This window comes from Azolla caroliniana, unplaced genomic scaffold, assembly GCF_043228905.1.
Source record: "Azolla caroliniana isolate FFs.n. ecotype wild unplaced genomic scaffold, voAzoCaro1.0.p SCAF_13, whole genome shotgun sequence".
Classification (NCBI taxonomy): Eukaryota; Viridiplantae; Streptophyta; class Polypodiopsida; order Salviniales; family Salviniaceae; genus Azolla; species Azolla caroliniana.
This window is the reverse complement of record NW_028230448.1, coordinates 16,987,569-17,013,663: the sequence shown is the minus strand read 5'-3', so window position 1 is coordinate 17,013,663 and position 26,095 is coordinate 16,987,569. Positions and strand designations below refer to the sequence as shown.

The 26,095-nt window shown below is 37.8% G+C and overlaps 4 protein-coding genes across 4 annotated transcripts; 2 read left to right on the top strand and 2 right to left on the bottom strand.

Moving 5' to 3' along the window:
• Positions 1-1,960: 1,960 nt before the first annotated feature.
• On the top strand, positions 1,961-4,013 carry LOC147856423 (zinc finger (C2H2 type) family protein). Its single transcript, XM_087328992.1, has 4 exons — positions 1,961-2,125; positions 2,272-2,371; positions 2,895-2,957; positions 3,705-4,013. The coding sequence occupies exons 1-4, from the start codon at positions 2,041-2,043 to the stop codon at positions 3,823-3,825; spliced, it is 369 nt and encodes a 122-aa protein (XP_087185118.1). The 5' UTR covers positions 1,961-2,040; the 3' UTR covers positions 3,826-4,013.
• A 1,504-nt stretch (positions 4,014-5,517) lies between these two features.
• LOC147856422 (uncharacterized) lies at positions 5,518-7,249 on the bottom strand. The gene is made up of 3 exons (XM_087329614.1): positions 6,494-7,249; positions 6,049-6,234; positions 5,518-5,888 (listed from the first exon to the last, which is right to left on the bottom strand). Exons 1-3 carry the CDS (start codon positions 7,247-7,249, stop codon positions 5,610-5,612), a joined length of 1,221 nt encoding a protein of 406 aa, XP_087185740.1. The 3' UTR covers positions 5,518-5,609.
• A 3,507-nt stretch (positions 7,250-10,756) lies between these two features.
• Positions 10,757-19,608, top strand: LOC147856421 (uncharacterized). The gene is made up of 14 exons (XM_087329251.1): positions 10,757-11,023; positions 12,630-12,719; positions 12,810-12,992; positions 13,099-13,305; positions 14,009-14,398; positions 14,490-14,584; positions 15,327-15,468; positions 15,545-15,711; positions 16,719-16,953; positions 17,032-17,175; positions 17,279-17,407; positions 17,481-17,567; positions 18,025-18,123; positions 18,210-19,608. The coding sequence occupies exons 1-14, from the start codon at positions 10,772-10,774 to the stop codon at positions 19,323-19,325; spliced, it is 3,336 nt and encodes a 1,111-aa protein (XP_087185377.1). The 5' UTR covers positions 10,757-10,771; the 3' UTR covers positions 19,326-19,608.
• Positions 19,609-21,354: 1,746 nt separating this feature from the next.
• Positions 21,355-24,482, bottom strand: LOC147856420 (serine/threonine-protein kinase D6PK-like). Its single transcript, XM_087329252.1, has 2 exons — positions 23,578-24,482; positions 21,355-22,379 (listed from the first exon to the last, which is right to left on the bottom strand). Exons 1-2 carry the CDS (start codon positions 24,327-24,329, stop codon positions 21,479-21,481), a joined length of 1,653 nt encoding a protein of 550 aa, XP_087185378.1. The 5' UTR covers positions 24,330-24,482; the 3' UTR covers positions 21,355-21,478.
• Positions 24,483-26,095: the final 1,613 nt, after the last annotated feature.

The window sequence follows — 26,095 nt, the reverse complement described above, 5'->3', positions numbered from 1 at the left end:
AGGAAGAGGACAACGATACCCGTATTTTGATATTGACCACGTCTAATGACGATTAAGATAATGCACAATGAGCATGGCAGCATGCAATGTGAAACCATACATATTTATTTATGCGTCATGGATGCTATCTTAGTGGCATGAATACAAACTTATGGGTAAACATGGAACATATTATGAATGGTATAGTTATTCAATGGTACGTATCATGGATGTGTAAAAGGCATATCTCATGAAAATGATATGATTAGGAAAATGTAGTTGCACATGGAGATGAAATATATTTGTTGTCAAAGTGCCATGATTAAGAGAATGCATGGTTGCATGTGGAATGGAAGCAGGGTATGAATGGTTATGATGTATCGACAAAAACAAAGTATGGTATGCACATGCAATGGAGGTAGATTGTTGATGGTCACGAGTGAGAAGCAAACTTCTAAAAAGCTCACAACAATTTATTCCAAAAGCTCACCATTGTCGAGAAAAACTCACTTCCCTAGTAAGAATTCACCAATGAATCCCTCGTCAAATTAGTATTCTCAACCTTCACTTATGAAACTTGGCATATGGAGGGAGTTCTAAAATATCAATAATTAATTATGGGAATGGGTATTGAGCACCAAGAGGACTAAATTAAGCCAATATCCCATCTATTACTTTGTGAGCCACCGAAAGAGTGATCTATATAGAAACATAAGGTTTATGAGGAATATATGTAGGACAAATGACCAATCATGCACTTCTCATTTGTAGTTGTATATTCCTCACTATTTGGGCTACACCTCGCTCTTTGGGCTACACAATTGTGACCACGACAAATCCATCACGATTCTAATCGATATTCTAGGAGGTGTTCTTATCAATATTCACATCCATGTACATACAAAAAAGACGATATCATGAAGCCCTTTTTGAACAATTATCCCACATTCTTGCAAACCGTTACAAAGAAGGGGAAAACTCCTTCAAACATTTTTCTTGGAACCCACTTACATTTTGATATCTCGTTGATTTACACATCTACATGCATATAAGTACGATCATATCATGAACTAAATTGCTCTGATTTTGAACAATAGATCCACATTTGGGCAAACAATTACTTCGAAGCGGAAAAAAACTCAGTCAAAATGATTTGTCGTATTTTTAGTTGTTTCCCCGAATGGAAAACAATGCTATTTGAGTCAATTATATGGTCTAGCAAGTTCACTCGTTAAGAAAGTTGTAGTCAAGAAATAAGAAGTGAGATGAAATGTCTCCTATTTTTTCTACGTAGACTTTTCAAGTACTATACTAAGGTGCATCTTTCTTTAAAAAAAGAAAAAAGAAGTTGTAGTTAAGAAGAAGAATCTCTTGATTGCCATGTCCGTACAAGAATGGAGATATGTTAGGAACTCGCTCACTTTTCTAGTTGTTTCCCCAAATGAAAAACAATACTCCTGCTATTTGAGTCAATTGCATGGTCTAGCGAGTTGGGTAGCTAAGAAAGTCGTCGTGAAGAAGAAGAATCTCTTGATTGCCATGTCCCTACAAGAAGGGTGATATTTTAAGGACTACGTTCTCGTTTAAAGCTCTTATTCGTAATTGATCGATTTGTATATGACCACAACAATCTACCTTTGCGACGGTAGAGGTTTTGTGAAGAACTACTACTACTAAACCACACACACCTTCCCAACACAAAATTTATGAAGAGTTTTTGTGAAGAACTAACATACTAAACACACACCTTCCCAGCACAAAGTTTATGAAGAGTTTTTGTGAAGAATTAGCATCCTAAACACACCTTCCCAGCACAAAATTTATGGAGAGTTTTTGTGAAGAACTAACATACTAAACACACCTTCCCAACACAAAGAAGGAGTTTTTGTGAAGAAGAAGAAGACACTACTACTACAAACTTACCTTCACAAAGTTATGAAGAGTTTTTGTGAAGACATTATTTTTGTACATCTCTTTTATGTATAGACTTTAGGTGTGTTTTTTTTGCGTTTGGCCCCAGGGTGCTCTGTTTTTCTTCAGCACAGTGACAGAGAGACAGAGATGGGTCGCTGCCCTAATCACAAATCGAGCAAGAAGAAGGGATACTCTCACAAAACTGCGAGGAGAGCAAAGTTCCTCATCAAAGATATCCTTCCTGATTCTTCTGTTTTTGGTTTCAGTATTTTTTTTTTGTCTGATTTCTCTTGGTGTAACTTATCCTATGTTTCTGATGATTTTACATGTGTATGTATATGCACCTTAACTTTTTGTTTTGCTGGGGCATTTGAACACGTGATGATATTATTCACAAAGAGGTTCAGGTTGGGTTGAAGCCACAACCGCTGGACGAAGATTTGCCAGGAATGGGTCAATTCTACTGTCTGCACTGTGAGTAAGTAACCCTAACCCTAGCCATATCCACTCGCCGAATGTGGCTGCAGAGTTGTGCTAACCACTTGATTATCTGATGTCTCAAGCTCTAACCTTACTAAAGACTAACACTTTGATTGTTAATGAATCAAGGTGCAAGCTTACCTAAAAATAGGAAAATTGTTTTGGAATTAGGGAGAGGGGTAGAATTTGATTGCCCTTAATGTACCGAGGTGCTACCCTAACGAAACATAGGAAAATTATTATAATTATAATGATAAATGTGGTCAGTGCTTATAAAGTGCAGTGCTTTGGAGAGTTGACGCGAGTGATGTTAATCAAGACATTTGTCTTTTTAGAGAGATGATGTGAGCGGTGGTAATAAAATTGGTGTTGTAGAGACATGGTGTGATTGATCCTGATAAAACAGGTGTCTGAGTATGTATTTAAGAAGAACAATGAGAGAAGATGTCCTGTTTTAACTTCTTAAAGAATGCCAAAGTGTCTCATGAGACCAAAGAGTGTTTTTTTGTGTTTCTTTGCAGCCGTTTCTTTGCCACATCTGCTGTGCGAGATGAACATTTCAAGACCAAGCGGCATCGGAAACGGTAATTGTATAATTTCATTTCACCAAAATCTAAGTTTATATATATACATACACACACAAATCATGACTCCCCAAGGACCAAAAGATGGCATTCTTTGGGGATGAAAAGTTTTCATGATTGCCTTCTCATATACCATTATATTTTTACTTTATTATTCTCTGTACTAAGCTTCATCCTAAGAGCATGAGATCTGGTTGAAGAGTTTTTTCCTTTTCAGTCTTACAGTTTAACCTCGAGGAGTTGAAATGTAGATGTACGTGAGGAAGAAGGGCTACATATTTATAAATTATTAGTTAGACTTTGTATCTTGGTTGGATTTTCTCTTGTATAACTGTTTTTTGTATCACATACATCGATTCTTTATTCATACATCCATACAATAGGCACTTCCATGGTACAAATTTGTGCTGTATACATATGGAACTTTCTATCTCTTCATTTGTGAGTGTGATTCCACATAAACATGTATTCTTCCTGGTACTTGTCTTATCTTGTGGATAAGCTTTAGAATATTGATCTCTTTGTGGATGACATGGTGTCTGTATTTTTCCTGATTTCATGCATTTTCCCTCTTGTATATTAATTGTCATTATAACAATTTTGTTTGTAAATTAGGCCAGATAAATAATCTAGATCTCAAAATTGTTAAGGTACTTCTGTTTTGGAAATAAATGTTTAAATATGTATATGCAATTCAAAGTACTGTCACATGTCTCTCAAGATGTCTAATATATTTGAGATTTTCAGAATAAAAATGATGCAAGGAGAGGCACCTCATTCACAATTAGATGCTGAGATGGCAGCAGGTATGGGCAAACCAGATAATGGACCAAGTTTGAGGTTGAGTGATATGTACACTGGCCTTTGATGAAGAATACATTTGTGTTCTTTGATACATTCTTCTTCTTCAAGATCAGTAAAACACTTTCCCATAGAGGTTTTTTGGGCTGTGAAAGTCTTTTCAAGAGTTGAATGTTAGGGCCAGCCTTGTCTTTCCATTCAAAGGACTTTATGTACCTTTCAGAGTGTCAAATGCCATTTTGCAGTTTTTTTCAATGTGCTTCCAATATACAAGTTTAAATACCTATTCAATTTTATGTATTAAAGATTTCTACAGTTGATAAAAACATGATTTAAATCTCAGAGTCATCTATCCTACAGTATATTGAATCAAAACTTTTGCTTGCATTTTTTTATGATTGAACATGTACTCTGTTGACCAAAACTGCCAATTTTATTATTATTTTACGAAATGTAAGATTGAGTGCCCATGATGGTTAAGGTAAAAACTGATACATATTTTGGGATTGGGGGATGGATGATCTACACCATCAACAGCACATCACCTTGAACCATAACATATAGCCAGAATGGCGATTTTTTAGATGAATTGTGTGATATACTTGGTTTTTAGTTATGAATTTTGTTCCTTTATTGCTTATTATTTTGATTGTTTGTTCAAGGTGTTGCCTATCACAAAGTCATTCTTTGTTGGTTATCAAGCTGGTTGTTCTTTGTTGCTTATGCCTTGGTACTTATGTTAGTTTGTAAGGTCATCGAGGTTTGGGTCTTTGTAAATTTGATGCTCACATAAAGCCTTGTGGAAGGAAAAAGCCATGGTGTCCCAAATATCTTGTTTGCTTTATATTTTGGTTTTGTTAACATGTGCAAACAACGTTGTATATTTCATAGCTTTACGTTGATTATTGATAAGTGAGTGAAAAGCAGCTGTGTTATTAGATTATGGCTTGATCAAGGCAAGCATTAATTGCATTACTCGATCAATAACACAATGTTGTTTAAGATCCATATTCTGACGTGCATGTAACTAACACCAACGATTTATGTTACATTTGCTAATCATGCACTTTTGAAGAGGCTGAAAGGAAGAAACACATAGACTTATTACATTAGTGGCTGGAACTAGCATATAACGTAATAGATAGTGTAGCTGCATGTACCTTTTGGTTATCAAGAACGAAAATTAATTGCAATGACAATGTGAGTGATGATGGACTAAGATGGTATGGGAAAATGGGTGCCAATGCCAAAGAATGCTAGTATGCAATGCATGCATCGGAGACTTGTCTTGTAAGAATATTCCACATGGGTTAATGTAACATATATATCTAAGTTGATGCATGTGAAGATGATATTGAAGATATATTAATGTCCTTGGGGACCAACATGACCCTTACAACCAATTGATTTCACCAATCATGTAATTGATTCAAAATGGTAGAACAAAAAGTAAAATCTTGAAATAAAAAACTAAGTTCTCCTAATCCCTGGATCTTCCTTGAGTTTGGTTCATCCTTCCTAAGCATTCTTGGTAGCTAGTACAAACTTTGAGGAATTCTTTAATTAAAATCATGCATGATGCTCTCATTCAAAGCACTCCAAAGTGACACGTTCTTTAGTTTTTGCTATATTGAGACAACCATATGTTAATGTTCTCTCTTTGTATGAAACATATTTAGCCAAGCCCCCTATCTTTGTAGTTCAATGTACGTGTGGCAATGAGTATTAAGAATTAAATCAAGATGGGAATTAAAATCAATATCAAAGTACGAATACTTGATGAGTATGATGATTAACAACTGAAAATAGATTCAATTCAATGAGAGGAATGGATTGGCTTTTCGGTACATCTCATGAAGAGCAAGCATTTTTAAGTGGGGTGACAAGGGTCATCGTGTGCGAGTTTACATGCAAATTGGTGCACGATATTCGGGTGCAAAACGTAGATTTTAACATTTGCCCCAATATATAATAGTGTGAACAGATGGAGACTTGGGTACTTAGGACAATGATATGGTCAATTGGATCCACACCAATATTGGTTGCTGCCCCATAAAGAGGGACTTTGTTTGTTACCAAGGGAACTCGTATCACCTTCTTGCTCTTCTTGGTTTGAACATATCCACTCACCTTATCATATGAGCATATATCAAACAAGAGACATCCATTAGAATAAGAAGAACATGATTGCATTAAGTAATGATATTATGCTCAACCTACCACCTAAAACTTAGAATAGTTTGTGAGTGCAAAAATTGATTAAGGGTTGGTTCAAATGGTTGTAACTTACTTTTTTTATGGTTATTGGTAGATCTTGGTATAGTAGTTTGACAATTAATGGATTAAGTCGAGCTCGAACATATTTTGACCGATTCTCGAAGTGGATATCTAGTGTCGAATTGACGGTGAGGAACATACTAGGCACTCCGGATGCATCCGTCCCTTGAGCAATGTAGAGATTTTGAAACACCATATTCTAAGAAAAGAGTAATCAAAACCTGATTAGAAGGAGTTATGATTTATATCTCCATGCCAATACCACTTATAATTCGGTGATCGTTAACAAACATTTTAACTAATTTGACATGGTTGTTAATAAAAAACATCAATTTTATTTTACTAAATGATGGTTATTAATAACATATCTACATCCTAATAGCTTATTGGGATGATTAATAATACTTAGGGTGTACTAAAGTGATTGATTGCTTTCACACTTCGGATTCCACCCGCACCTTGACGGAAACGATGGGAGGTGAGGGCTTGCACACAAACCAAAAGATGAGGACAAAGAGGCCAAGCAAGAGAGAGCCGAAGAATGTGAACACGAGGAACTTATAGATTTGGGCGCCGGAGAAAGGCATTGAATCGATATGGTGCCGGGAATCGGGATCAGAGTAGAACTCCTCATTGTCGGCCTCGATGATCGTGTCGTGGAGAAGCCTTCGGTGGTATTGATGCTTGGGTGGCTTGTGGGTGCGGCCCGATTCGGTACTACCATAGCCCGACATATTGGTCGACGTGGTGGCATCGTGGGACGAAGAGCTGATCGAGGAGCGGGCATCTACGTAGGACGGGATGCGTGCGTGCCGGGCCCCACCATCTCGAGTGGCTCTATTCGTGCGCACGTCCGATGATGCCATGGGATGGAAAGGCGAGCCCAGCGGGGTGAGCTGCGGTGTTGATGGGCGGGACGATGCATTGCTCGAGGCCGATGTTTGGTCCCGTGAATCGCGGGACGGGCTGTGCACCACATAGTAGGCCGGTGCCAAAGGCAATATTGGTTGGTGGTGTGCTTTGGCACCGGCATGGGCGCCCGAACCGGTGGTGTCACAGGCCAATGCGAATGCGGACTTCGCATTGCCAATGGTGCCTGCCATTCTTGGCCTCGTCCAAGCATCATACTCATGAATGTTGTGTGGCCGGGGCGATGCCGGAGGGGACGATCTTGGCAAGCTCATCATCTCCTCCGAGTCTGACTTAGAGTGCATCCCGGGGGTGCCGCGACAATCCGATGAAAAACACCTAGGATGTATGGAATGGCCGGTCCCGGTAACAATCCGTTCAAAATTATATAAATGTGGTAGGATCCATGAGGATTTCATGAAAAGAAAGATATACTAGCCTCTTAGAGTTCAAATCCCAAAATGAGCTCTAATATGAGAGCCAACACTAACTATAGGGAGAGAGAGAGAGGGGGGCCGGGGAAGTATGATTCCCTTGATTTGTGATATTGTTGGTAGTGTCTAAGTACCAACCAACCAACCCATCACCAACCTCTCCCCCCCCCCCCCCCCCCCCCCCCTCCCCATCAACCTCTTGTTTGCAAAACTCATGCATGATCCTAATTTTATTCACATTCTAGTTATTTGATTCACATCAGGGATGAGCTTTGAGCATTACTAATAAACGTTCTAATGCTTCTCACTAGACACCCAACATGGATGGATCTCACGCACATGCACATGACCACTCTTATATATACACTCACATCGACCACTCGCATGTATGGATAGATCATATAAACACTCACATCGACCACTCTTATTGTTGGACATATGTATATATATGATCCATCAAATTTGTGAGCTTCTATTCCATTGCCGATTTCTTTTATAGTTATAAATAATTTCATTGAGACAAGCTTATTGGTAATCCTACGCAAAAAGGTTCACGCTTTCTTGCAAATTTTGGTAATCCTACGGAAATCCAAATAATAAGAGTACATGGCAACATAATTAATGAATCTCGAAAATATGTGCACTCAAATTCTAATACTATTAGATTGTTGAGTGGACATGATTAAGATGGACCAAAGTGGCATCTAGTAAATTAAGAGGACACGTATGGAGTAATAGAGTAGGGTCTCAAACCCAAGACCTAAGATCTAACCACTTAGTGCTGCGGTAAGCTAGTTACAATAACAAAGACATCATCTATTTGATGTCAAAATCTACACATTAGACAAATCATGTTTGCAAATATGTTGTAGCTTTGGGCTATCCATGTCATAGAACTAAAAAGTTTATGTTTCGATAAATGAGGTGGTTTTACAATTGGTTAATGATTTTTGTGGTGGATGACAAAGGAAGTCGCAAGTGTAGATATCCTAAGTATTGGTAAGAACAACAAAGATACCAACCATGTAAGAGTAAATGCACTACAACTAAGAATTATACAAGACATGCACAAATAAACCATAAACGATACCTATGTCTAGGGGCATCTCGTTGAGTATTCTTGAGAAAAACCACCATTCTTCCTTTTTAGGAGTGTTTTTGCACCTTGGTGAGACATCTAGGATGGAGGCTACCCAACTGGCTCAAGTGTCCAGCTTCAACAAGTTGAAAGGCAATGTGAAAGCTAACAAATGATGATTTGGCATTTTCATATTGCGTGACAATAGAGGTACCATAGTAAGAACGATCAGAGCCAAAACTGCAACAAAATAGATACTTTGTGTGTGATGACGATTATTGAAAGATTTTTGGGCAAGGGATTAAGTAATTGAGTGAGGATAATGAGGTTTGTAGGCCTAATCTTTATAAGGTCATGTGCTTATAGTAGTAGGTGATGTTGGGGCCGGACAAGCATAGTCAAACTATTCAATGTGCTTTACTTCAAGCAAATTGGTCCTAAGTAGTAAGGTTAAACTCAACCCAACAAAGCCACTTATGTCATGATTCATTTGCATGGGTTGTCACCATGTACATTTGAATGCTTAGTATAAGAAACTGTCATTAGCATTAGAAATGCGGCAAAGATTCAAAATCTGGATAATATATTACACGTAATGTCTTCATCACCATGTCCATAAGAATAGTCAATGATGACAAAACCAATATTTAAGACTCATTTTTGCATGGCTTACATAAAACTCAATGATGAAACTATCCTTCATAGTTAACAATAGCTTTTGCATAATAGGAGTAGTGCATGCAATAAAATGAGAGGTAAGATTGAATAAATGTGGAGCTTTGTTGTTAGCACAAAAAAAGGTGAAGAAAAGCCAATATATAGGGATGTCTAGGAACATAATTGGATCTCACCCAACTCCAAGTAGAGTTGCAGAATAATATTGCTCAAGCTAACATAGCCCAAACCAAATACTTATAGTTATTGGCTTGACCACCACCAGGTGCAACCAAGCACTTCACACAACCCATGTTCTAAGACAAAATTTGCACCAGAAAGTAGTGCATGCAAGGAAGGACGAAAGCAAGTTGGAGTTTCATTGTTACAACAAGACGAAGGGGAATAATGTGAATGTGAATATGATTCGAGAGACCATGATTTATATTCATCCTAAGTTGAAAGTACTAATAATCGAAAAACAACTTCAACACCATACAAAAAAATTGCGGAGCATAGAAACAAGATTTCAGAAGACCATAAATAGAAAAAGGGCATTAGAATAAGAAGATTTAAGAGTGAAAAATATAGAAACATATCAACACCAAGTGGCTCCACCATCATGCCATTTGAATTGTGATGTAATATGATTCACAACCTAACAACATATTGACTAAGCTCAGACGCTTATCAACGGAACAAACAGAACGGCGCGATGAAGTGCAACAGTGTGTGTAGATAGACCATATTAGACTCGAGGGAAAGCCATTGATAATATCAGACCCAACCGTGAGCCGTAAACCATGCGAGGCTCGACGGAAAATATTAGAGATTAGGTACTAAAGTAAACATAAAATAAGGATATATCAATGATAGATCTAGAAAGAATAGAGAGAAAAGAGAGAAAGAAGGGTGCCGATCCACCCGACCACCCCCGAGCGAAGGGATCGAGACGGACTCGAGCCTCGATCGGCGTCCCATACCACCGCCTTGGCGTCGAGTCGTACCTGGACGATAGCGCGCTTGCTACAAGAGTCGTTCCACTCACAGACAGAGTCTCGACGTAGTCAATGCATGCCCCAAATGAGGGTAGCTAGGCCTCTTATTTATAGTAATTCTCAAGGCCCCCAGCCATGTTCACACTTGGCCTCATGGGTTGTCTCAATCCCGAGGATTAAAAGTAATCCTCCCCTTCTTTAGACTCTTTGTTTAACCCTCACACTTATCCACGTGTATAGAATACTACGACAATTCTCACCACGGGATGTTATATGGTCATGCCCGTAACAGAAAAGGCGTAGGGCATATATATAAATGAGATTCCAGCTATAAAGCCGATAGGGCATGGGCATAAATATAGTGAGGCTCAGTGCATGATGGGGCGACGACATCGGGAACTCTCAGTTAGTTAGTTAGTTAGTCAGGCAGTCAGTCGGTTTCTGGTTATGCGGACATTGTGAAGCTCTGGATATGTCCGGTCAAGAGGAGGAAGGCCCAAAGAGATGGTGAATGGCTGGTTATAACTAATTTGGCCGGCCATTGCCCATTTTGCAGCACTTCGAGAACACAGAAGGAAAGCAGCAGAACCTCCCTTCTTCTTCTTCTTCTTCTGTATTCCGCCAAAGGCTCTGTGTGTGTCATATGCGTGTGCTGCTGCTGCCATGGAGACGCCGGACCTGCGCGGAGCTTCCCTTTCCCCTTCCCCTTCCCCTTCCCTCCATGACAACAACAAGAGAAAGAGAGACGCTAAATCCCAATACATCGCGTCCATGATCCAAGCAAACCCGAAGATGCTCCTCGCTGCATCGCCCATCTTCCAAGGTCTCACGCAGCAGCAACTCCCCTTCTCTGTCGCCGTCACTGGATCCCTAACTGAAGTATATTATGAGGCCTCCATCAAGCTGCCTCTACCGGTAATGCGTTTTCCCCTTCTTCGTCTTGGTCTAATTATTTTTGTATGATTTGGTTTTTTGTGTACATTCTTTCTCCTTATAAATTTGTGGAAGAAACCCGCCCTTTCTTTCTTTCTTTCCACCCATTAACTTTTGGGGAAGTTTCGGCAGTGACAATTTGTAGAAAAACTGCAATAAAAACATTTTTATCTATTTGTGGAAATGATAATTTGTGTACTTCCTTTCTGCCCTTTTGTTGCAGTGCCAATCTGTAGGAAAAAATCGCATTAATAAGCTGTTTTTTTTGTCACTTTTCTGCTTTGATTATCTGTAGATAAAATTTGCACTTTTGCTGTGCTAATTTGTAGAAGCTTTTGGCTTTGGCTTTGATAATTTACATGATTCTTGCATTTTTCCTCATAAGTTAAGTATGGAATATATTCGTATTTATTTAGATCATCATAGAATATATATTAAAATCCAGGCCCTGAAATTCGTGGTGATGTGGTAAAAGTGTTTATAATGTCTAGACTAAAACATAGCAAAGCTATGTACGAAATATTTGAAAACTTTTCTTGGAAGATATATATTTCAAAGGGTTTAGGGTATCAAACTGAAGAAACTATGGAAGGAGAATCTCTAATGAAGTGAGCCAATTCATTACACATACATATGTATGTATATAGGTTTTTATGCCTAACTTCATTTGATAGCTTGCGTCTCTTCTAGTCTATCAAAGTTGCTAACAAGAAATGATGCTGTTTCCAGTTTAAGAGCTCTATTAGCAGTTTATCCTTTTACGTATATATGGAAGAATAATCATGTAAAGGCTGTCGTTGCCTCTTTTTAAACATGATGTTTCAATCCATCCTAGTTGTGCTTATCTATCATTATAAAGTGTTGAGAATCAAGCTCAACTTGTGTGAACATGTGCTTATGAAGAAAAGGACGATGTGTGAGCACACTTTATTGTAATCCGTGTAGTTGTCGAGTGTTAGTGTGGTCAAAGAATATTAGATATTCTTATGACAAAATCGTACTCAAGTGGATATCTTGGTTAGATTCTGCCAACACATTTAATAGGGCAGTCCCTTCAGGACTTGTATATAAAACCCCCTTTGGCCATTTAGTTTATCGATGATCTTTAGATAATTAATATAGCTCTCTTAAGTGCATAAGCTGTCATTCCCCTACTGTGTGTTTTCTTATTTTTCTGGTTATTCTCTGTAATTCCTTCTCTTGCTTATACATTCATTCTCTCTCACACACACACACTATGCTTCTGAATACTAAACTCTACTAGAGCTAGATTCTTTACATAAAGTGTTTACTAGGATTAGGTAATTGCAATATGAATATGTTCCTACTAAACTTGTGAGGAAAATTAAAAACCTTTTGCAGTATATATGTAGAGCAATTAAGATGCAGAAATTATTATATATCATAGATGCTTTGGTTACATTCATCTTCTGGAGGCAAGCTATTAGAGGAGGGGGAGGTTGGTTAACATGTTTTTTTAGAAGATGATATTGGCTGGTGGATTAACATCAATTTTTGTACACATCTATTTCAATAAGAAACTTGTTTCTTACTTTTGAAAATTCACAAACCATTAACAATGCAATAGGATGGAAGGGAGGCATGGGGTTCTGGACATGCAAAGACAAAAAAGCTGGCAGAGAGGAATGCTGCTGTTGATGCATGCAATAAGCTGAATGTAAGTGGAAATTCATGCATTATTAGATGTTTTCTTGCAATGAGATTCTCTTGCAGTGGAATCCAACCATTGGAAATTTTTATTTGTCAGGAATTAAATTTCCTGGTTGGTGAATGTAATAGCAACTCAACGGCTGCAAATGCTGATGTGGGATGGGGAGAGAATCCAAAGAATATTCTAATTAAGACTATTGCATTTCGAAACATGTGTTGTGGACAAGGTGCAAGGCCGTTGCCAGTTACTGTGCGTTCCTCAGGACCAGATCATTTGAAGGTCTATCCATGCTGTATTATCTTCTTCTTTTCAAATGAAAGATGCAGAAAACTTGAAAGTTTATCCCAACTTTGATACTAAATTCCCTGAAAGCCTTCTTTTGCAGACTTTTATTGCGGAGTTGGCTGTTCCAATACCAGGTAAAGGAGAGCCTTTTATGGCTATTGGAAAAGGACGAAACAAAGGAGAGGCTGAGCGTATGTGCTGCTATGCTGCATGTGAAAAACTTCATGAGGAAGGTTTTCTGAATAAACAAGGAATTGTTGCTGGTTCACCAGCCTCAAGCTTTACGAAGGTCTACCAGAGCCAACAGGTGATGAATCATGAGGGAATAACTGCCAGATAGTAATGCATGATTAAGACTAAGGATTTTTTCGTATGTCTATTTCAAAAATCTATCCACAATAATCTGATGAATCCATTACTGTGTGTTGAATAAGAGACTACATCTGGAATGTTGTCTCATCTTGGAGAACTACAATCCAAAAATAGATATAAATATAAAGGAATTAGTGAAGCTTCCTAAGATACACTGGGACAAAAGAAAAAGATAGAAAGAAAAGAAATCATAATGTCTATGGAATTCCATCGAAGGAAGCGTATTGGACCAAAAACGGATACTCTACATCACTACAATTCTAATGGTATGAAACCAATTTATAACAAAAATGTTCAAAAGCTCTTTAGAAAAGCAGTAAAATGCGGCTTCCTTTATCCAGCAAGCTGTGACGAAGACTCAAAAGGCAACCAGATATATCTTTCTGGAGTTTATTCCATGTGCTGTGAATGTTGGAGGTTCATTCGGCACTATCAACGAAGCTTGAAAATGGGCTATAATAATCACAATTGGAGCAAGAACTCCATCTCTTGTACTGGATAAGAAATGCGAGTACTTAAATTATAAAAAGATAAATAAAAGAAAGGGTGAATAACTGTCTTTTTGGATGTGCTCTATTTTATGTATAATATTTGTGAGTAATTGTAATTGTGTTCATAAATGACGATGCTTTCTACAGAGTGAACGACCTGCGATTGTAGGACTTCGAGAGAATGAACTCTCTATGATGGTGGATGCTCTTCAAAGGCTGAATGATGATGTTGACATGGATTTTGTGCAAAGGATGTCTCGACAGTCCTTCCCGTTTGAGGAACAATCAGAGGGCAACATGCAGAAGGAAGAATCTAGAATGCCTTTAAATCATGTTGGAAAAGAGCAGCTAGCTTCAGAGAATGGTGCATGGTGTTTGGAAGCAAAGCAAAGGTTATCTTCTCCACATATGTCTGATCAATGGAAAGCACGCAAGTCACTACCTTCATGGAGACAGAAACAGAAAATTGTAGATTTGGTAGCCAACAATCAAGTAGTTGTGCTGACAGGTGAAACCGGATGTGGAAAAACAACTCAGGTTAGTAAGAGTTTTGTGCAAAAAGCATGCTCATGAGATTTCTCACCTTGCCATTTCCATAGTATTTATCAACTATGTATTTTCATTACAGGTTCCACAATTTTTGCTTGAAGAATTTGAGATGGACGGGGCTAGTGCAGATGTTCATATTGTTGTTACACAACCAAGAAGGATTGCTGCCATCAGGTCCTCCATTGCCACATTTATGTCCATTTATTTCATTGTTTTGAGAAAATATTGAAAATCTTGTCTAATATCATGAAATGTTTCCATATTATCAAAAGAGAAAAGGTTTGTAAACAAGATAAGGCTACGACCTTGAACAAACTATAACTATATTACTTGAGGAGAGCGTTCTATGAGATGATCACATGACTTTTTAAGATACACACTAATTGACTGCGCTTCTTAATGTCATTCATATGTTATCTTTTATATAAGTAACAAGGGCTATTTCCAACTTTTTGTGCTGTTGTGAAGTGCACTTTGCAGTTTGTTCATCGACATTTCATGGACCAAGGATGCAAATATGTTACATCATTCAGAGTGGAAATGCGTAAATTCCCATAAATCAGCTGCATCCCTCATACTGATCTCTATGCACCTGTATCAAGCTGTTAATCCATTTCTTCTCTTCCCAAATATTGTTCATTAATGTGTTGTAATAATAACAACACCATCTAATATGTGGCACTGTCATGTCATTAGGTTGATAGCCAGTTTATTACGTTTTGGATAATGCATGCTCACTTGGAGATCATAAAATTTGAGATCAAGTTTTTGTAGCCTAGGGTTATTGTAACCAATTTGGTATTGAAGTTAAAGAATTTTTTGGTTGAACTTTTATTTACATGTCAGAGTCTTTGATAGAGTTATTCTTTCACTTTGTTTGGATAATGTGTACTATTCCTGAATTTTCAGTTTGCAGTGTTGCTGAACGAGTTGCATGGGAAAGGGGCGAGCCACTTGGAAAGAGTGTGGGTTACTCCATTAGGCTTGAGAATGCCTTGCCAAGACCCCGTGGCAGTATTTTATATTGTACAACTGGCGTCCTATTGAGGAGACTTCAGGTGGTAATAGTCAAATTGATATGGCTTTTGCTCTGAAGCTTTAATTGATTGTTGGTGTGACTGTACCATCTTGCAGAGAAGTGATGGTGTGGCTGGAATTTCTCATATTGTGATTGATGAAGTTCATGAAAGAGACCTGTATACTGACTGCTTACTTGTTGTTGTTCGGGAAATACTTCAGAGTAACACATCTTTACGTGTGATTATAATGAGTGCAACCCTTGACTCAGATATATATACTCGGTATGATGCATGAGAATTCTGCCTCATTGTTTAGCTTTTCATTCTTTTTGTGTGCTGTTCTATATAAGGTGATACTTCGAGCTTGGTCTCACAGGAGTCTGTGGATAAATATATTGTCCCAGGCACCATATAATTCTTGTAACTTCTTAGAATGTTAGAAAGGTTTTGTACGATTTCTAAAGCTCTTTATGTATCTGTGGTTTGCATTATCATAAGCAGGGATGCTCCATGTCCTGGATGTCAATGATTAAATGAAGTTTAAATATTACTCAGACAATCTTGCATCTTGAATCCTTATCATGCTTCTACTTTCAATCTTGTTGTCAATTGTCTCGTTAATTTCAACAACCTTTTAGTGTGCTAAGTGTGAAGCAAGATTTATGATATTCACAATTGAGCAAGAAAGAAGATAGCATCAAAGTGACTTCAGATGGATACAATGGAGTTGCAATTTGGGATATTTTCTCACTGTTGATCTAGGATTGATACAAACCCTACCTAAATTCATTCTGCAGACTATCGACTGTTGTAGGTATATGTCGGATGGACTTAGCCACAAAATCTTATTGCAAGTGTCTTTGCTGTGTAGTTACATTCAGACATCATGTATATGGCTACCTTAGTCACTGTTGTAAGTGAACACACAGAGGTCTGGAAATGTTGATAATCTCTGTGAACTATGTTTCTCCAAGGGGAGGCCACTACAAAAATCCTCAGAATGTCATTATGAACATTACTTAACTCTGGTATGCTGTAAGATACACAGATAAATCAGATGTGTTGATTTATCCTGAATTCCTTTGAAATCATGCTTGCCATTAAGGTAGATTGAGGATAAAAATACTAACTAGGCTGCAGTGCTTATGTGGCTTATGAAACTATGTTGACATATTTCATGTCTTGATAAGAATTAGAAACATGTGTTTCCACTGAATGCTTTTATTTACCAAATTATACTGGAAAAGTTCTGGTTTATGACTGATCCTGATGAGGTATGTTGTATGCAGTTACTTCAACAGATGCCCTACTATCAATATTCCAGGCATGATGCACCCAGTTGAAGTCTATTATCTAGAAGACTTAGAAAATGTAATGGGTCGGTCTAGCTTTATTAGATCGAGACTTGCAAAGACAAGGATTACAGATGATGAAGATGTGGATGTGGACCTTGTTGCAACCGTGATTACATCCACTGTTGACATATTTGCAAAGACAGATGGAGCAGTACTATGCTTTCTACCTGTAAGTTGAGGAAATTTTGTAAGATTCTGTTGTCCTTTCTCTATTTTGATAACTCTGATGGCATCTTTGGGGATGTAGGGTCTTGATCATATTCTCATGGTAAGGGATAAGCTGCAAAGGATGCCATCTAGTAGGTATATGATGATTATCCCTTTTCATTCACAACTCCCAGCTGGGGAACAAAGAGCAGTATTTTCACGAACGCCTGCAGGTTTACGCAAGGTCTGTGCTCCCGTCAAACTCTTCTTCCTGTTTCTTTCCAAGTGATCAAACTCGTTTTATAGAAACACTTGCCTCTCAATATCTTTTCCATTATGTAGAGCAGGTTGTCTTGTCAACAAACATTGCTGAAACAAGTGTTACTATTGATGATGTGGTCTATGTTATAGACAGTGGGAAGATAAAAGAAAATCAATTTGATCCATCTCGAAACATGAACATGCTTCGAGTGCAGGTGTTAGTTTCAACATTCCTGTTTTTTATTGAAGCATTTATGGTCCTTCATAATACAAATAATTTGTATGCAGTGGACTTCTCAAGCAAGTGCACGACAGAGGCAAGGAAGGGCTGGGCGGGTGAGGGCTGGTTTCTGCTTCCGATTGTACACAAGAGAGGTGTGTATTGATCTGAAGCTTTTCCAAATAAAATCTGCCTCGTTTAGGCTTCCGATTTCCATGATTGATGAAAGTCTGAATGTCATCAAGTTCTGATTTTGGCCATGTTTGTAGTTGTCTTTGTTCTTGGCTCTTTGAAATAAAGCCAGCTAAAAATATATTGCACACTTAAAGTACCTACTATTGGTTTTCTTCCTACAAATTAATTGCTGTGACTAAAACAAGAATCTTACATGTTTTATGAAGTGGCACAACAGCCAGATTAACGGACTATTCCACATGCTTTACCTTGCATTTCTTACAATATATGGTTAAAAATATACATGCTTAAAAATCTATTAATCATGTTTCTATCTGTTGCTCTCTTTGCTTTTGGGTAAAAACTTCAATTTAAAAGATGGAGTCATTAATGTTTAGGATTATGAGTTTTGAATGGGAATGGAAAGATCTGTTCTAGGTATTCGCGTCAATGCTGGTGCATCAAGTGCCGGAAATGCAGCGTGTGCCTCTTGATGATCTCTGCCTCCAGATAAAAGCAATTGTAACTCCGACTGCGGTATGTTATTGATATATGAAAATATTTTCATCACCTAAAAAGGTAAATTTACACTGAATGTAAACTGCAAACTTGTGAATGTATAGGCTGCAGAGACTGCTCTTGCTGATTGCCAATCACAGAATTCAGATATTGCTACATTTCTTTCAAAAGCATTGCAGCCTCCCAAGATACATGCTGTACATGCTGCAGTGAAGTTGCTTCAAGACCTTGGTGCTATCGATCTAAATGAAAATTTAACACCTATGGGAATGATACTGTCTAAGCTGACAGTTCCTCCTAGGTTTGGGAAGATGCTAGTTTATGGTGCCTTAATTGGCTGCTTAGAACCACTTTTAACCATTGCTGCAGCGGCATGCTTTAGGGATCCTTTTGTTGCACCAGTGAACAGACGTGCTGAAGCAGACAAGATGCGAGAGAGCTTCGCTGTTGGGGTGTTATATGGTAGTGATCATTTAGCTCTGGTGAATGCTTTTGAGCAATGGTGCGTGGCCTGCAGTCATGGAGAAGGGAGCATTTTCTGTGAAGATAGTTTTCTGGCACATCCCACAATGAAGCTTATCGCTGGGATGAGACAGCAGCTGAAGAGGACATTAGTTGAAGCAGGCATTCAAGAGGAATGTATAAGGCTAAGGCCCGAAGCATCTATGCACGCTGCTAGGTGCCTCTTGGTTGCTGGATTGTATCCAAATATTGCATGTTCAGAACTTTGCCGTGAATTACGAGGAACGAAGAGTGCATCAAAAAATGCTTATAGGTGGAAGATGGGTTTCAAAGTTCGAAATGGTCGTATTTTCATCCATCCAACTTCAGTGGTATCAGACAAGCAACTTAAGTCTGAATCAAACTGCTATTTAGCTTTCCATGAGAAGGTCCAGACGAGCATGATCTTTGCTCGAGGGTGTACTTTGTTGCCTTCTCTTCCACTTGTTCTTATGGGATGGGCAGTAAACCTTAGTTCAGAACCTCCACCTCCTGAGTTTGGTCGGGACTGGATGCTTCTTGAGGCTGATGGGTGGCTCAAATTTGTGATTCCCCGAAGGGATGGATCTGTATTGCTGCAGCTTCGAGAGGCATTTCATAGAGTATTGGGTAGATGGGTATGTGGTGTTTCTCACACGGATGCAGAGCGCCAACTGATTCGAGTGGTCATTGCTCTTTTAGAGGCCAGCTGTGATGAAATGTTATGCACTATTGCATGAAACTGTATGTGTTATACTGGATAAGCATATCCCAGTGATGAAAGGTGCATATGCATATTCATACTATTGATCACCTTCAGGAATTTTGGTTATGATGTGTAAGAACTAGCTTGCAGGTCTAGTTTGCCCCCCAGTCAAGCTATATTATATTCCCAACATGCCAACAATTTTGATGTGTAATAATTTGTTTACACTGCATTGGCATGTAACGAAATCAATGTTTGCTTGTGCAATGATATGTGGTCTTGCTCCCTTTACATAATTATACCAAGATTTTACGTCAGTTTAAGTATTGGTTTATGATCGAATATTTGGTTACTGTGGATAATGATCCATTGAGAGATTTTCCCCGCTGAACAAGTCTTGTTCTCAAAGCATTGCAAGGTTTGGTGATATACATGAAACAGGAAACGGCAAGCGAGTAGGTAATGCCAGAATTTTTTAATACCATAGATCATAGTCACTTCTTTCTGCTCTGTTGTGTTCTAGTTCCTTCCCATGGAATTAAGTTTTCTACCATGAATGTGATGATATCTAGCTTGTCATCTCCTAATTGACATACCCCACAGTAAATACCTTTTCCCAATCAGGTTATGGAAGAATGGTTTCTCATTGAAGGTATCTGTGAAGTGTCCGTGAAGCCTATGAAGCCTTGAAGTTAAGATAGTAATCAATCTTTACATTCCTTGCATTCATAGTGTAGATACCATGGTGGTTTTAGGACCCTTTTTTGTTTGATATGGGTTCATTGTTGGGAGTAAGCAAGCTCAGATGTTAATAATCATGCTGTTTTCCAAACATGTTTATTGAGACAATTAACAATTGGCAACTGTTCGAGAGTGTCTAACTCCAACAGTTTAAAACTTATTGTTACAAAATATTCAAGCTTAAACCAAACCATTTTAGAGACTTTCAAACCTTTAAACCATTAAAACTGTGGTTTCACGGTTTGGTTTTGGTTTTGGTTTTCAAGTTAGGTCAAAATTCAAAATTTTACATTTTAATTTTAAACATTAAAAGACATCAAAATTAGGCTTAAAATGTTCAAAAAAATATTTCAGAAAATTATCAATTGTTTGGTTCAAACGGAACTGTTGCTGATTGCTAGAGACAATGAGCTCTTAGATACTTCTTGAGAACAGACCCAAACAATAGCACATCTTTGCATTCTTAGTCTAGATACCATGGTTATATAATTGATAGGGTTAGCATGGTTAATATTCAGATGTTAAATGTTAATATCCACGCCATCATCTTCCGTGTATGTTACTAACACAATGAGCTCTTAGGTACTACCTAAGAACAATCCCCAAAATGAAGCTTAAGAAATGGGACGATAGTTTATGACTTGATGTCAGCAACACCACATGCTATCATCTTCCAAATATGTTACTAAGACAAAAGAGCTCTAAGGTACTATCGGAGAATAGTTCTCAAAATGAGATTAAGAAATGGGATGATAGCTTATGAGTTGATGCCAACAACACCACTTATAATTGACCATGTGATGGTATCGTCCAACTTAATATTTTCCTATGTGTTGGTAGCTTACAACTTGAGCACAATTATATCACTTGTGTTTTACCATGTAGCTTACGACGCATACTAATTTGTTATGAATATGCATACTAATCAAGCTCTTTAGCATTGATATAAGCATTGCAACTTAAATATGCATGTAATACTCAACCTCTTTAGCATTGATATATACAATTGAACTTCAAAATGAAATTAGTTGTAGTTGACTGTTATGATGATGCGTATTAATTTGTTATGAATTTAGTTATTAGGCCACCATTACTTGAACTTACAAAGTAAGAGTAACTGTCTTACACAGTCATTATTTCGTGGAGTAATCTACAGATCAATATATGATGGCTTAGTTCTCTTCCTTAGCATGCATAAAGGTAAAATTTTCATGTAGGTGCTAATTATCTCCAGCTCTCAAATGTAGACAATTTCATTTACCCATACCACTGAAAACAAACACTTTCACCCACTCAAGATCATTTGTAAAATTTCATCTTCCTTCACAGAAATTAGTAGATCTCTCTTACTTGAATAATTTCCCTCTATGGTACAAATAATAGTATTTTCACTAATTCAATAAGAGCATGGCGTCCTTCGAAATGTTTTGCGAGTAAAGTTCAAAATTAGAAGAATTCAAATTCTAAGTATTTTCCATCTGCACCAGAACTAGAGCCTGGACCCCCGGGTTTCTTATCATTGTGGACATATTGTCCAACCATGCTAGAAGTACCACTTGGAGCTGCTTTGTGTAATGGCTCAGATATTTTCGAGGGTTTTGGAATCTCGGGTGGAGTGGTGCATCGGATTAGTGCCCAATTTACACCTTCAAAGAAAGGATGCTGTTTGATTTCAGTGGCACCTCTTTTAGATCCTAGCCTATGTTGTGGTTCCTTCGCGAGCAAGCCACGGATAAGATCCCTTGCACCAAAGCTTACAGAGGGTATTTCCGGGAATCTGAGAGGTTGTCCGACCACATTAAATAGTGTGGCTCTGTTCCCTGGTCCTTTAAAAGGGGTCTTTCCAAACAATAGCTCATAGAGAAAAATGCCAAATGTCCACCAATCAACAGCACTCCCATGCCCTTCACCTTTTATAATTTCTGGGGCAAGATACTCATGAGTACCGACAAAGGACATGGATTTTGCACCAGTTGGTTCAGCAATGAGCTCAGGCAACGGCATAACTTGATTTCCCACTTCATTCTTTAACTTACTGCTCTTCTTGGACTTTGACATGGATCCGAAAAACTTTGGTGCAAAGCATGATGGTTGTACACAAGCTGGTTGTATGCAAGAGGGTTCCACACAAGAAGGTTGTATGCAATATGCTATTGATGTACTGTTCTCCTGCAATGAAGACTTCACTAAAGTTGGGCTAACCATACACCTTAAGGACAGATCGAAGTCTGAGAGCATGATATGTCCATCATGCCTAACCAGCACGTTCTCTGGCTTCAAATCTCTATAAATGATCCCCAGCATATGAAGGTATTCCAAACCCATCAAGACCTCAGCTGCATAAAACCTGCAACCATCACAAGCGAACTTCCATTAAGATACTGCATACGCAAGATTAATAAACAGTGTATGTTTTTCTACGAATAAAATACCAGGAGTGACTGTTTCTTGTTTATATCTCATTTTAGAATGCGTGGTGTTCTAAATTCTCATTGATTTCACATAATTGATAATCAGTGAAGATCAATGACACAATTCTTTTACAAAAGAGAATATTAAAAATGTACATGTTCAAAGAAAAGCAGGCAATAAAAGAAAGTGGCATAAGAATGTTCAAATATTTCCATCATCAATATGATATTGTGTTTCCACTTAGCTATGTTACATCATCAGATTTGCTATCTAGACATGTTTATATAATCTCTCTAATCTCATCTCTCAATTCTGGGAGAGATCTGGAATTTCTATTCTCTAATGCTACATGCAATGTAGATGTACTTACGCCATAGCTGAATCAAGTACCAACCCTATGGGCTCTTCTATGGGTTAATGGATAAAATCAATAGATACTTTGATATCACGAGAACAAAGTAAAAGTTTACTTTACTTAAGGTGATGAAGTTACATATAGTGTGGCACAATCCCATCCATGCTTTTTAATGAAACAGGTGTTGATGATAGTGACAATTTTATAATGACATGTCACAAATAACGTGCCAACAGTTATGAGATGTACCCCAAAAACTAATGATGATTATAAACGCCTATAATGGCCTGAAAACTAGTAATACACAAGGAACCATTCAGTGAGCATATAGTGCCATTGTATAAACTCCCTAAAATTAAAGAAGAGAGCCATATTTAAAGAAAACATCACCCCTCTCAGGAAGCTCAACTCCCGAGTAAGTACTAGCATATAAAAACTAGCATATTTAGTCTAATCCGCATGGTCACTAACGTACTGTATTGGCTTTGGCATTGTAATCATGAACGACTCAGAATCATAACTTACAGTGTACATAGAACTAGTTTATAAGAAACAGGATTGTGGTGGTAGTTTCCCATTTTCAGGAAACATATGGGAAGAACTCAATGTTCCACGGGTCAGACATAATATTGACATAGATAGGTTCCTGCATGAGAGATAATATGTGCTAAAATAAAAAATATCCATAAAACATGCAACATATCCAAGGTTCAATAAATACTTCACATACATCAAAACAGAATAAAACGAAAAACCTTGAGTTCAAAAAAGAGAATACCGTGCAGCTAGCTCGGGAAAATGCTTCCCTGCTTGCTGTTGCCTAAGAGTATGCAAATCTCCACCAGGACAAAACTCCATTATAAGGCAAGAAAATTTCTCGGTTTCAAAATGGGCATATAAAGTCGGTAAAAATGGATGATCTAAACATGCCAAGATTTCCTTCTCTGTTTGAGCTCTTACAAGTTTTTTCCGATTTGCCAGGGAGCATTTATCCATGACCTTCATGGCAAAGAGGTAGTTGGTGGTGTTCAACTCCGAAAGATAAACACTACCAATATCACCGCATCCAAGCCTCTTGAGTAGCCTAAAGTGGCTCAACCCAAGATTGCCATCACGTAAACATATTGCTTGAATAGCATCCCACCTGACATCATTAGCCTTGTGGGGTTTACTAGGGCCTCCCACAATACTGCTGTTTACACTCCCATCGCTTGCTGAACTACTGACACTTACCCGACTACAGCTAGTTTTTGTACCGTCTGCTGCTGCCAAATTAGCTTTATTGCTGGTTTTCACATCATTTGTACCATATTTTCCATCATCTGCACTGGGATGAACAAATTTCTTTGAATTGATGCTGCTGGTATCATGACTGCTTGGAGGGAATCCACCTATTGTGGGCTCATTGATACTTTCCAAGGTTAGAGTGCTACTGAGATGAATGGATACCTTATGTACAGCCTCTGCAGAACATATGGTTGTAGTCTTTGAATTTTCTGTGATATTTCTTGGAGTGTTGGGGCCAGCCATGCTTTATCTTTTATTGAAAGCTTGATATTTCATATAAATTGAATGGATTTAGTTCTTCAAAGCATTTGTTAATCAAAATTTGCAACCGGATGGGTATACGTGTGCTGAGCTGATTTTGTATCCAGTTAGATACAAAAATATGCGGCATCCATGCTACACACAAATACAAATCAATGTTAATGCCACAAACTAAATAATTAAAGTTTGGGAAAGATATTTGTGTAATTAACTTTTGAAACTTCAAAGAGAAAAAACGATATTTACATTTCTATAGAAACCAAAATGACCTTTGAGACCCACAAAATGTTACAACCATAGTGATAAGTGATATGTCATCCATACAAAAAGAATAGCTAATTGAGTTGATCATCAACAAAAACCAAAATGCAATCTAGTATGTAAATAAAGAACCAGGCTAACCAGACAGATAGTGCTATAAGGAATAACATGAATCATAGTGCATCCCAAGTTATTGTGTCCTATATCATATCAAATGCATCCCATCCCTTACAAGATGATCTATATTCTCCATGCCTGATTCCAACATGTCAGATGCATCCGATCTTTCCATTGCGACAAACCATGTGTATCACCAGTTCACAAGAACTACCAAAGCAAGAATATCGGACAGTGTATAAGAACTGCAAAATTGTGTAAACCTTTTCGTATTTCTATGTAGCACTCAAATTAATGTAGTGGAGAAATGATTTCACCGCTACATAGAAAAACGTTTGGCTATTTCTCACCATTAGCAATTGATCTCATAGATCGAGACAAGTAGGCCCTAAAGTTCATAATTAAATCGATTCCATTTTCAGAACATGTTACATGCAGAAATATAAGCAATGTGCATTGCCATTTATTGTGCACGAGCAAAATAACTATGAACAAGCAAAAAAATATTCCCATCTATCCTCATCCACTTTATATTAAGGGGTATATGGTCAAGGATGTTGCTACAAGATAAGAAATTCAAATATATAGTAGCAAGCATATAAATATATGCTTTTGAGAATGATCAAGCATACTTTTGGCTAAATAAAAGCCTCTAACACCATTGAAACTAATAAAAACCAACATCAATCTCTGAAATAAAGCGATGGTAGATTGAGATATGGAGAAAGTAATAAATAAAAAAATAGAAAACCCAAAAATCAAGAAATAAACAGAATCGCTGAAAACCAGAGTTAAGCAATTGCAGGTTTTTTGTGACAAAAAAGAACCCAAATCAAGAAACTAACAAAAAAAACGCAGAAAGAAAGCTGATGAACGATTGAGATCTCACAGAAAAAAGAAAAGAAAAGAAAAAGAGAAATGCAGAAACAGAGGCGAATGATATGATAATCCCTGTTTTTTCGTTAATGTTCTCTTCCACATAGCATGAAGCAGTGAGAAAAGTTCAAACTCACCTTCGAATCCGATGATGCTGATGCAGAAGAAGTGAAGGGGGGATGAGGAGGACACTGTGAGATTTAGATTGGGAAAGGGAATGGGGCAGCCATTAAAGCAGAGTAAACTATATCCTCGGGGGAAGAAGGGGGGGGGGGGGGGTATATTACTTAATTCTTGTCTGTTGTTTTCTTTTTGGGTTCTTGTTTTGTTATTGATGATGGTTGTTAATTCCTAATAATATACCTTTCTTTGCTATGTGTATGTGTACATGCTGTATGTGTATGTGTATGTTGTATGTGTATGTGTATGTTGTATGTGTATGTGTATGTTGTATGTGTATGTGTATGTGTATGTGTATGTGTATGTGTATGTGT